Genomic DNA, 13,078 nt, shown 5'->3' with positions numbered 1-13,078 from the left:
AAAGAAATCCAAAATGTACAGAGAGAGTCTTTCTCCTTAATAGGAAATGTTAGCAATAGTATGTGATTTCCAATGTGTTCCAAAGATTTGCCACACCATCTTACTGGAAGGCAAAGTCTGCATGCCCTGTGATTAGGTTTCCTTAAACGCTGAGCAATTCAGTGTTGTCAGCCATAATATAAAACATTATTTATAACTATTTAACTGTTTTAAGAGTATAGTTAATAGCTTTCGGTAACATGATCTTAAAGAAGTTGATTAAGTGTGCTTTACAACGTGACCAGAAAGAGCTTCCGATTAGTGACATCGATATATATATTTTACATCTCACATGGCCCATACTTTTAAAAGTTGGGCGTGTTGAAATAGGAGTCAAACCAAAATGAAATCAAATCGTTAGAACCAAAGCGTTTCCTTACCACACTTCATCAATATCATCATGTCATGCCAATAGATTGAATATCTACAACGTAAAGTAATAAAAATAATGGTAATAAAAACTAGAAATATACAATTTTTCTGTCACTCACACAAAGCAAAGATGGGCCTCAGGGGAAGAATTTAAGGCTGGATCCAAAACTCATCATGGCTTTGGTTCAAGCTGTAACACAGAAAGTAAACAGAAAAAATGTTAGGCTCTGGATCTGAATAAAAGTTCAAATATACCCAAGGTTAAACAGATGTGATGGGGGCCCATTTATATTTCAAGGCTATAAATTGCTAAAGGAGCTCAGAGGTTTAAAAATATAGTGTAGTTATGAAAACAGTAAATGTTTTCCAAACATGCTCAACTCTGTTTCCCGAGAGTCCGTAATTGCCCCACACTTCCTTTGGCTTCCTTCCGGTTAGCTGCGTACAGTTTTTATTCCTTGTTCATCTCATGCCTGAGGAGGGACTAGTCTCATCCTGGCAAAGGAAGTTTCCGTATAATTACAAAGCAGAGGGATTTTTATGTTCCAGACTGAATTTCCAACTTCTTTTGAACCTAGTAGTGTTGAAATCCAGTTACTGCATTCACATACATTTTTACCTTATTTAATATTTCTATCAAAACCGCAATCTTAATTTGCCATTGTATGTTTGTCCTCATATTTATGCACTTAAGAAATTGGGACACTAAGAAAAGGGTTCTGCCAGCTTTTTATTTCCAAATAAATACCATGGTGAAATGTTTTTCGCTAACAAAATGAGACATATTCTTTGGAAATTGTGCATATAAACACAAAAAGAGAGAGAACTGATTTTTTTCAGCTTTAAGAAGAGAAGGCCATAGGGACACCCTATTGCTATCTACAACCAGCGAAGCACAGGGTGTAGGAAAGATGAAACCAAACTCATTTCAGAGGTGCACAGTGAAGGGATAAGAGTCAAGAGACAAAATTGGAATGTGGGAAATCCCAATTTGATATAAAGAAGACTTTTAGAATGAGTGTTTTCAACCACTGAGAGAGGTCCTCTAAGTGATGGTGAAATCTCCATCCTTGGAGACATTCAAAATGTGGCCGGGCAAGGCCCTGAGCAACATGCCCTCCTTCAACCTGCTCTGGAGGTCCCTTCTGACCTCCATGGTTCTGATTCTATGACATATATAGGGAGAATTGCATCAAAAAGATACTTGACATTCACCATTTTTTCCTTAAAAAAATACCCAAACATTGGCTAAACACTGATTCTACATGCTTAGAGTATAATTCTGGTATACATGAAAAGTATAACATTTGTTGTAAGACACTGGCTTGAAAGAAAACAATTTCCTGTTATTGAAATCAGTGGGGTTGGGAAGGTGAAAATCAAGTCAGGAGAAGGATTATTGCCATCATACCTGTAATAAGCTCTTCTAATTGAATTACTGTATTAGTGTTAAGAGAGTCTCACAAGACTTCACTAGAAATGCTGATCAAATTTCTTTTTTATTTTACAATTTTCAATATTTTGTGGAGAATATAGGCAAAGATAGAAAAATAGTGGGTTATTTTTCTACTCAAGAGCAAGTTTCCCAAAAGATTTATATCACATGGATGAATTTCAGGAGATAGTATCTCATGATCCCTGCCTAGAAAATGCAGACTGATTAGGGCACTCAACCATTAATTCTCAGAGCAAATGCAAGTTTCACCAGTTCCAATCACATTTTTCTTGATCCAAATCTTTGTTTGTACCAGTCCAAGCATATTGATTGTTGATTCCGGGATCACAGTGCACAGCTTGTCCATTTGGGCAAAGTCCTTCATTTCTCAAAGGGGCAATAATGAAATGAGAAAAGGCTCTGCACCGTCTTTCTGTAGAATAGCTGTAAATTCTAGAGCGATAAGATTGGCATCTAAACTTAGGATACAAATACATACATGAGAACACTTATTAAATCATACATTTATTTCAGTAAGAAATGTTCTTAATTTGAATAACTGAATAAATATTTTATATTATATATATTATAACCACTATATATGTGGTTAAGATAGAAAGTTTAAAAATACATTTTTCCTGAAAATTGTGCATATAAGTACAAGAAAACATTATTCTTGATTTTTTTGTCCTAATATTTACACTGTACATGTGACAACTGGCATATGTAGTTTGTTTTACCTCTTACACACACTTTTAGCAATAGAAATAAGAATACTGAATTATGACTAAACCATAACTATTTTGACTGAATGAACAGTTATGAACTTAGCATGCAAATACCTCAAGTTTCTTAAAAGACTCAGAATTGGGGATTTTATGTTTGTTTTTTTTTTTTTTTTAAATTAGGACACAGAGTTTTTTCCAAGCAGTCACTGTAAAAACTAGTAGCTGCCAAAGAACATCTTTATAATAAACTTCTCATTATATTCCCATAAACCAACAGTATAATGGTGTGAAATGAACGCAAAATGACTTGTTAGTCTCACCAACATTGATACCCCCCAGCTAGTGACTGTAAACCCCAAGTTCTTCCTGAGTCCCAGCCTACATGAGAACAGCGTCTTGTGACTCTTAGACAGCCCTTTATCAGGTCAAAGAGCAGTGAGGAGAAGAAATGGAGGGTAGAGATAAGAAGAAATAGCTCTCCTCACCTCCTTAGATTAATGTACCAGTTTCATTTTCCACTACAAAAATTGATCCGGTCTTAAAGGAGAAAATGCTGCACATATGCTTCTTGTGTCTTCTAAAATGATCCATTAGTACAATACAGGGAATTTATTGATTTCCAGGGAATATATGGATAAGAGATTATTAATTGTGTATACAAATCAAAGGATTACTTAGTAACCTGTGATACACCTGAAGACATAAGATTGTTTTCAGCAATAAGAAGCATGTAACGGGAGCACGTACAATGAATAACCTTAATTACTTAAAAGGACAGTTTCTATGCTCCAGCTTAGTTTCATTTCTGTTGGGACTGACCATGAAAAAGTTGGTGAAGTTGTCAAATACCTAAGTCAATAATTCTAATAATTAATTCTATAATATTCTATAATATTAATTCTAATAATATGTCTTTCCACATAACCTGTTTGTTGAGAATACACATGAAAATATATAAGAAACAGTAGCAGCAATGAAGTAAGGGTGATCTTGAAGACAATCTGTGGTAGCAACCAACATTGGGCATACTGGGAGAAGTCCTGCACATGAATGACGGGTACTCATCACTGTTGGCTGTTACTCAGCCCCTGCTCTGGTAAGCGATCTATGACTCAACTTTGGATGAAAATCAAGTAGAGTCAGTGTATTTATGAGGAAATGCGCTTTCATGGAGATCTGCCAATGTACGCAAGCAGAAGCATGTGTAAGCATTTACGGTCACTCTTATGTCACGCCTCCATTGGCTTGGGAAGACCTGCAAAGGCTGGGAGATTAATGGTGGTGACTTACAAGATGCAAGTATGCTTGTGTTTTGGAGGTGGGACAGAGAAGGAGATGATTACATTAGGGTCTATGCGATGTAATAGTGAACACGAAGGGAGGGGACTGCAGTAGTAGGCAGGTGCACTTTACGGAGGTAAGAGCTGCACGGCTCTCTGCTCACTGGGAACACAGCCCCAGCCCGGCCCGCCCGCTCGCCCCCTGAAAGTGTCTGCCTCTCGGAGGGCGAGAAGGCCTGAGGCACCCCACACAGGCCGGGACAGGCCGGACCCTCTGGACACCGCCGGCTCCGGCTTTATCCGGTTCCTCGCCAGCGTCCCGCCCCCGCGCGGGCAGGGCCGGGGCTGGAAGTGACGCGGGCGGGCGGGGCTGTGAGGCGCTGATGGTGGAGCCCCCATGTTGATGTCCCCGGCGCCCTCCGCGCCTGTCTAGGTAAGGGGCCTTCCCGGACCTGGCTGGGGGGGACGGGCAGGTCTGACACCTTTGCTGCCGGCCTTCGGCAGCCGCTGGGGCGGGCGGGGTCGTTAGGCTGCGGCCTTGGTTCTGCGCCACTGGGAAACCACCCCACCCCACCCCCCCCTTCACCCCCCTCAGCTGTCTTGGGCTGGTCGTAGTCGGGAGAGGAGAAAGGGGGGAGCGGCGGCCGTAGCGGGGGGTGCGGAGCCAGGGCGGCCCTGCTCTGAAAGCCGGCGGGGCTCTGCTGCCTGGCCGCGGCGGCGAGAGCGTTACGAAGGCCCGGAGCAAAGGTGATCCGAGGCGGGCAGGTGAGGCCGCACCGGCCGCTGACGGAGTAGGGGTGTAGGGAAGGGACGGGACGGGAGGCGGCAGTGCACAGGCCGGCCCCGCGGAGCGGGGGAAGGCAGGGCAGGTGGGGGCTGGGGGTGTCAGCTGCGCCCCGTCCCGCCGGGACGGCAGCTGGAGGACTCTGGGAGGAGCTGGCTGGGGCGGTGCGGCTCGTTGCTTTTGTTTTTCCAGCCTGACGAGCTTTTCCTCCTTCCGTCCTTTTCGGTGCGTACAACTGAACGCGTTGTTCAGCCTCCCCGAGGGAATCGCTTGTCATGTCAGTAATGAAGCCTAAGTGTAGCTCTTCCTCCTCCACCTCCCCTTTCCCAACCGGTAGCCGTGAGCTAGGCAAGCAGTCACCCAGCATCCCCTAAAGTACCCTTGAACTGTAAGTAGATCTCAGCTTCACCTAAGCTCCGGGGATTTTCCTGCTGGGGAACAGTAATCCCAGATGATTCTGCTGGTTTGCACAAGTTCAGTTTTGTGAATAGTTCTGCTTTGGGCTTGGAAACCAGCCTCACTTTACTGATTTCACTAAGGCTGGTAGTCAGCTTGGTATCTGGCAGCCAGTGTGCAGAAATAAATGTTTGGTGGTTGGTTTTTTTTTTTGTAATATGTACTTAGAATAAACTATCTAATTTTTAAACTAGACCTATTTTTAAAAAAAAGTTAAATTCGATTGTTTTTGTTATTAATGCATTGTTTACCATTTTGTACTGAGAAAGACTGTTTCAGTTTTCATTATCCTGTTTCATGTTTGGCTTCAGGTACTACTAAATTATTGAAAATGAGTGAATTTGTTGCACTCAAAAATAATTAAGGCTATTTTATTTCTTTTAGAATTGTAGAAACTTCTGCTTTATACCATTTATAGTTCAGAGTGGATTTGAGAGATGTCTTAAATGTAATCTTTTTTTGAGAGGTGTGGGAGTTTTCAGGGTTTCACTATGCTGTAAAATTTCATACACTTTTCTGGACTCTGAAGCTAGATAACAGATAGGATTTATGCATACCCTGTTGTCTCTGTTTTTTGATCTTTATTCAATTTCTTACTTGTTTAAGTTCTTGGTTTTGTCCTTTATATCTGTTAATCTTCACAAGCTTGATGTTTTATCTTAGTATTTGTGTTGTTTGGGGTACAAAACTGCTTTTTATTTAACATCTGATACATCAAAATAACATCATGGCTGTCCGTATGTACTTCATGTGTTACACTAAATTGAGCAGTAATAAGCTTAAAACATTGAAGGCTTAAACCTAAAAAAATCCCTGTTTACCTTTTCCTTGTTTTGAATGATGAATACATGTTTACTTCAGGGGGCATTTTATTTCAGAAAACATGAGCTTTTTGCTACTTATTTTTTAACTGATGAAAAGAAATTTTAAAGGGCTGCAGGAAATACACAGACAGTCTTTAATCTTTGAACTTCTTGAGACTTGCAGTGGCCCATCCCTTTTTGGGATTGGTTTCCACATGTATCTTCAATGAAAGTAATACATTAATGTCACACACTTCGCAGTTACCTCGTTCAAGGTGTGAATTTACTTGATCAGTATAAAATTACTTTTAATAGCAATTGCAAGAATAGAATGGCTCATCTTTCTAGGAATGTGTTAGATACGGGGCCCCAATCCTCCTAATATCAAATGTTTTGACAAACTTGTGATTGTACGTTGAAATCAAACACTTGAAACTTCTCAGTTGCCCATCTTCTATTTTTGGCAGATATTGCCGAATCTGAGGAAGGGACATTCTTGTTCTGCTTGTGAAGCATCTGTAATTTTTAGCTTTATGTATCCTGAATGAGGTGGTGAGTGGAAAGCATGATTAAAAGCTTAAAGCTTTTGCAGTCCAACTCATTAGTGTTAATTCGTCAAACTGCATGCATACGTAAATGTTCCCACTATCAATGAAATCCATTGTTGATGGTAATGAAGCTAAACGTGCAAGACTGGGAGCATATGTGTTACAGTGATAACTGTAAAAGATGAGCACAGACTGCTAAACAGAGGCAAGAGAACTCTTTTGAAGAAGGAGGAAAAAAAACCCCAACCCCAAATAAACCTGTCCTGTTTATCTAAGCTTTCTTGTTTTTAAAAAATGTCTTAGCATGGAACTTTGTTGTTTTTAGTGAGAGGGGAAGAAAAACTTCACATATAAAAATGCTGTGAAAAGCAATGAGCAGTACAGATTCTGAGAAAAGTTTGAAGTAGGGAAACTATGAAGCTTTGTTTCTCCTTCCCTGCCACGTCCAGAACAATTAAGAATATTTCATTAAGTTAGAACCCTACTTTGTTTTCACACCACCGCTTTTCTTTCCCACTTTCTGCCACTGTATCTGAGATATAATACTGGGAGCATTCAGCTAAGCAACGCTTTCTGTCCATCTTGATGTCATCACTGAAATAACTGCCCTTTTATTCTGAGTGGTGATTGTTTTGGAGTGATGCTGAGACAGTGCACTTTGGTGGACTTGGTCTATAGCTATTTGTTTTCAGAACAGAGAAACTAATTGTTAGGTTTCTCTCTTGTATATTTCAAATAGATTAATTTTTTTTACCTTGACTCATTTTTCCACTATATTGAAGTAGCAACTTCTACAATTTTGTTACAGATCAATCATGTCATCCTTTCAAGAAGTTCCGTCTTCAGCTAACACTTTGCAGACTTCCAATTTTGCACATGTGATTTTTCAAAATGTGGCAAAAAGTTATCTTCCAAACATGCACCTTGAATGTCACTACACTCTGACCCAGTTTATCCATCCTCATCAGAAAGACTGGGTTGGTATTTTCAAGGTAAGTAAAGCTTGTTCTGTTGCTTTTTCTCAAATGTTTACTGTCTTCTCTCTTACCAGTTAAAAATAAAAATCCAACAACAGTAAAAGTCTCTGATAAACTTAAGTGGAACATCACTTAAATGATGTATTGGTTCCTGCTATTAGAATATGAGTTATGTAACAAAGATCAAACTGGAGATCAAAACTAGAGGAACGAGTACACTTTAAGTCAGCTGGAGTAAAGGGAAGGTGTGATGCAGTGGTGTCATGCAGAATTAAATGGAGATGATTTGAGAAGAGATGTGTGGGCATAGAGTGACATTGTGAACAGGACTATATGAAAAGCGTGAGCCAGAGTAAGTGTGAAGTATGTATGGAAAGAATAAAATCTAAGCTGGAGGTATCCTGACCCACGTCCCTGACTCATTTTTGTTGCTAGAACAGGCTGAACAGTATAGATCACTAAAATTATTCAAAATAGACCCTTGGAAAAAGGAAGAGGGGTGACGCCACATCTAAGTTGCCTCACATTAGTGATTTGATTTATTTGGAGTTATTTTTAATAAAGTTTCATTTATGGGCTTAGAAATTGATTAATTCTTATATCTGCTTCTATGTAAGACCTTGATCTATGTTTCTTTGTCAGTATAGCTCCTAGTAGATGATGCTTAAATTCCTTACTTGAATGGTTAACAGAAGTTTTGATTCACGCTTTAAAGAAGTGATGCTTTGGTAGTGGGGAAGGGAGAAAGGTAACGGACTATTTCAGTACTGGAGGACCTTTCCCTTGGAACTGTCCACTGTTTAAGAATGTAAATGCTTGACCTCACTGTAATCTGCAGATCACCAATGGATTGTCTTTATTCAAGAAAGAATAGAAGAAATGCTGTGCTCTATAACACAGCAGAAGCATTTTTAACACTATATGCAATGACTATACAGTCACTAAATTGTGTGAGGGAGGCATTAACTTACAGGTACATTTCTTTAGTGGGCAGTTTTTAAAAATGTGTGTATATATGTTGATTATCTGAAAAGTTTTGAGAAATAGTGTGACTGAGCCCACTTGAATGTTTAGTTAACGGCATTAATGAAACTTTAAAAAAATCTTTACCAAAACTTTAAAGAGGGTGCTGTTCATATTACACATAAGCATTTTGAAATTATTTAAATGTAATTTGAGAAGTGAACGTTGTGGCTTTGTCTGCTGATCTGAGTGAGAGAGGCAATCAGACAGGACCCTAAAAATAGTTGGGAGAATTTAAAAAAAAAAAAAAGTGTGAAAATTTTTTTCAGTGACTACATGAAATGCTGTGTACAATGTACAGGTATCTTTGATTTCATCTTGACTGTAATGGTAGATTTCGTAAGCTACTGAGGTATGAGTTTTTATTCTACTTTAGCAGTGCCAGGTTATATAGCTTTGGCAGTCATTTGAGGAACATGATGAGCTGGCTTAAGGTAGTACTCCTGGTTCTTTAAACATCTTTTATGCAGTGTGGCTTATTTCTTGTACTTCCTCTCCTTTATGTGAAACAAGCTCTTGTGTGATTAATCAAATCAGGGAATTAACTGAGGTTAAGACCAACATTTTGAGACTGGATTTTTTTAATGGAATTCCCCAACTGATTTTTTAGTTCACCTAATTCTCATCAACACAAGGGAAGGAAGCATTGCGAGAAGGGGAAAAGGATGAAAATTGTTTTCTTTTTGTGACTATGTCAGCTTATTGTGAGTGTTATGAATGTCTTACTATAGTACAGTGAGATAAATGGAGCCAGCTGTCCAACTGTATCTATGTCTACAAATATGTATGTGTATGAGTAATGTTTACAGTAAAATAAATTGTGAAAAAGTAGTAGTCTTGGGATAGAGAATAGACAAAGTCGTACTACACTGTGATCTAAGTGTAAAAATGAGTGACTTCTAGAGACCTGATTGTTCCTGGACAATGAACAAACCTCCTGGAGGTGGTTTGAAAACTGATGAAAGAGGCAGGGCTTTTATCGTTTACCTTTCTAAAATACATAAGAAGGATGTGATGCATGTTTAGTAAAGTGATTTTCAGTATTAAACAAAAAAAGGCAAGCAAATCTTGACTAATGATAAGAACAATAATTAATGGCCTTCTGTATTAGCCTAGTGTACAAGGGAAGTGAGGTGGCTGTGAGAGAAATCAAAGCATCATTCACTGACTGGTCATGTAGAGGGAACAGAAGTCCACCTTGTCTTTCTGAGGGGACTAAATTGCTTAGAAAACAAACCTGTTTAAGCTGGTGTCATTTAACCTTTGCCTGGAATTGCACAGAAAGTTGCTAGTGTTGTAATAGTGAATACTGGACAGAGGGAAAAGGTGCCTAGTTTAAAAACAAACAAAAAAAAAAACCCCAGCCAGATAAACCTAGTGGTAATTTCAGATTAGTATGGAATAAGATTTTTTTTTTTTTTCCCCCCATGTGAACATTTTGTTGGTTTTGGTTCTCATGTTGACTTTTATTCCATTTTAGGGGGGCAATGGCTTCAACTATGTTCTGTCCTGTGTTTGCTCAACTGCTTAGCTAAGAATTTGTTTTGCTGAACTGAATAAAATCGATAGGTACCTTCTTAAGTGAATGGTTTTCATTTAGGTTGCAAGTCCAAGTAAATTTCTTGAGCAGCGATGGTGTCTTGGGTAGATACTGATTATTTGTATCCTTATATTATCTTGTTTGTTTTGCTAGTCCAGCTGTTTGTGCAGCTGCACAGTGAAGTGGATCAGATCTGCCAGAAAAATACAGCCCCTTCTCCCACAGTTTTTACCACCTTGTTTCACAACTGGTTGGTTCTTCAGCTTGAACACTGTGTTATGTAATGGGCAACTGTACTGGCATCACTGTGATGGAAACAAGTTGACTTGGAAGGTGTGTGGGAGAAGGGCTATGCCTACTTTATTGTCATGGCTGCTTAATGTGGAATGACAGTTGAAGCTTCTTTTTCAAATCTTTTTAGAGTTCTGTTCTGAAGAGCAGCTTTCAAGGGTTTGGTTTCAGTTTGTTGCCTTTTTAAATGGAAATGGAGCTAATAGTTCCAGAAGCAAAAACCTGATTTCATATACTGACTCTTAATTCCTAGCTTGTGAGTTTTTAAATGTTTCCATAGTATGCACTATATGACTAATCAACTCTTTATTCCACGTACGTTTGCATTTGTGATTGTTGTAGTTGCCATTAGTGTTGTGCAGCTTGTGTGAAAAAGTGATGTTAGAAATTGGATCTTCAGTAGGAGTCATAAATTGCTTATACGAGTTTCTTTCTGTGTGTCTTATCGTGGTTATTTACTCATTTATGTATTTATTACAGAACTTCATTTTGCTCTTCATTATAACAGTTTTTTCCACCTGGTATACATTCTTTTTCACTTGCTAGACTTAATGCTTGTGAGGTTTTTTCCCCCCTCTCACTAGGAATGATTCCAGTTCTCTGTGCCTACTGAGTATTCCACTTTCATCACTGTGTATTGGCTTCTATTTTGTACCATGGAAAGATGATGGCTTCAGTGAAAGGTACCACAGCAGGTTCCTTCTTGTTTGCAGTTGCTTGTTAAAAGATACCTTCTTCTCAATGATATTTTACAAAGCAACTTAAAATAAGGAGTCAAGGCAAGGTAAAGTACTGCCTTCCTGCTCTCCATCAGAGGCATCAAAAAGTTCTTGTTGGGAGGTAGAATAGGCCTAGAACTTCAGACCTGAGTTAGGGATTTGTGGCATACAGCATTATAACAAAGAACTAAATAAATCTGCAAACAAATAACAGTTCTAAAATTTAACAGATTCTACCAACTTCTCTGCATATGCTGTAGATAAAATATGTTTTTGGTTGTTCCCAGCATGAATTAAATTGCTAAATGTTGAACTTTTGTAATGCCGAGTGTAAGGCACTCCGTGCTGGTTTAACAGATTTAAAACTGTTCCCAAGAAAGTAGTTTTTTATTGTTTAGAAAAATGCAAACCCAATGTTCATAAACTGAAAGGGTAATGTTGCATATAGGAGAATTATTTCAGATATACTGATTTTCTTATGAGCTAGATGTGTCTAAAGTCATACACTACTTTTGGCATTGGACCTTTGGCAAAAACTTGAAGGGGGCAGGAAGTACAATAATGAATATGTTCTGAGCAGAAGTTCTGAATATGTACCATTTGTATTATTTTTGTATATATTCATCTGTCTTTTTCCTTCTTGTCCCCTGCGGGAGGCTTAAAACCAGGTTTTGACTCAGTCTTCAAGTCTGTTGACTTTCATTGCTTTTGTGATATCCTGGAGGGTTACCTGTAATCAAGTGCTGAAATATCTTGATCAGTTATGTCCTTGCTTGTTACCAAGGGGAAGGAAAAAAAAAAAAAAAGGCAGTTTTACATATAAGTACTGGTCTAGTACTTGCCGTGGACATCCTGAGCCTGAGTCCCTCTTCGTGCAGTTTTTTCTGTGCAGAAGAACCTGATGGTTCCTAGTGTGGAGTCGAAAGGAAGAAGGCTTGTCATTCTTGATAGATGTCATAGGAGATCTGCACTCTCAGAATGATCCAAGACTAGTGTCCCCTTTTTATTCTTCTCTGCTTCTTTCTGATTAATCGAAATCTGGAGAGGCCCTTAGGGTAATCCAAATCTAAACCTTTGAAATGAGGAAAAATAATTAATGTGTGCACTACATCTGGTTGCAAAAATGGTCTATTTGGTAGGTGGTCCTAATTTCCGGATGGGGAAGTCTACATCTTGTGACTATTTCACAATGAGTTGAAATAATCATATGGCCACGTGATATTTTTTGCATTATTAATGCATAATGTCCAGACTTGCAGAAGTGTTTGAAAAACCTGTTTGGCTTTTAGGAAGAAGTGCTTACCCCTCTGTCTAGGGCATATGTTTGCAAGTAGGACTGACAGATGTTCAGTATGCAAGGGAGGGAGGTTTAATATACATCTCAAAGGCACAAGGAAAGAATGTTATGGGCATAATAAAGATACTGGTTCAAGAGAGTAGCATTAAAGGTGTGGGTGTTTGTGGAGTATATCGTAATACTTTCTGAGTTTCTGAAGATTTAATTTTGCTGAGGCCAGCATGCTGGAAAGACCTGCAATATCAGCATGTATCCTTACGTATGTTAAGCTAATGGCTTTGGTCTTGCGTGTTGTTAATTAAACTACTCCATCAAAACTTTTCTGTTCCTCAGTTCTAGTTGGTATATTTTTCTAAGTAATCTACATTAACTTAAGTCAGTATCCTAGAAAAACAGTATAGACGTGCTTTGGTGTTGATGGCCTTAATGTACCCCTAGAGAAGAAAAGGAAATGTTTTCTTTCTTAATGTCCATATTTTTAATATCCACAACTTAAAAACAGTGATCTTAAAACCGGTAACTTAACATATGGAAAAAATGAATAACCAGGATTGGGAAGATCTTAGTAACTTATTTGAACACAAGAAGTGTCTGCTTGCTCTAAGACAGTATTTAGGAGATCACACCTGAGTTACTGTTTGTGCATCAGTGCAGTACCTGTATTTACATGCAACTTAATTTTGGTATTCTCAATGTACTGATTTATAGCAAACCTCAGAATTAACTTGTCTGTGGTCAAAAACTTCTGTACCAGAATTTAACAGTGGATTTGATGGGACACCTAAA

General features: G+C 38.7%; 1 protein-coding gene across 4 annotated transcripts in view; it reads left to right on the top strand.

Annotated features, from left to right (window-relative positions):
- The first annotated feature begins 4,137 nt into the window (after positions 1–4,137).
- TAX1BP1 (Tax1 binding protein 1) overlaps positions 4,138–13,078 on the top strand; it is a 63,521-nt gene continuing 54,580 nt past the window's right edge. For 3 of the 4 annotated variants that reach the window (XM_075745928.1, XM_075745929.1, XM_075745927.1), the window contains exons 1-2: positions 4,146–4,287; positions 7,254–7,437. In XM_075745928.1, the coding sequence (XP_075602043.1) occupies positions 7,261–7,437 (177 nt within the window). In that variant the 5' untranslated portion in view covers positions 4,146–4,287; positions 7,254–7,260. Of the gene's footprint in view, positions 4,288–7,253; positions 7,438–13,078 lie in introns of all 4 variants that reach the window. The other variant, XM_075745930.1, reaches the window with a different exon arrangement.

The sequence above is a fragment of the Balearica regulorum genome, chromosome 2, assembly GCF_011004875.1.
Source record: "Balearica regulorum gibbericeps isolate bBalReg1 chromosome 2, bBalReg1.pri, whole genome shotgun sequence".
Taxonomy (NCBI): Eukaryota; Metazoa; Chordata; class Aves; order Gruiformes; family Gruidae; genus Balearica; species Balearica regulorum.
Note: the sequence above shows the minus strand (reverse complement) of the source record. Positions and strands in the feature narration are given on the sequence as shown.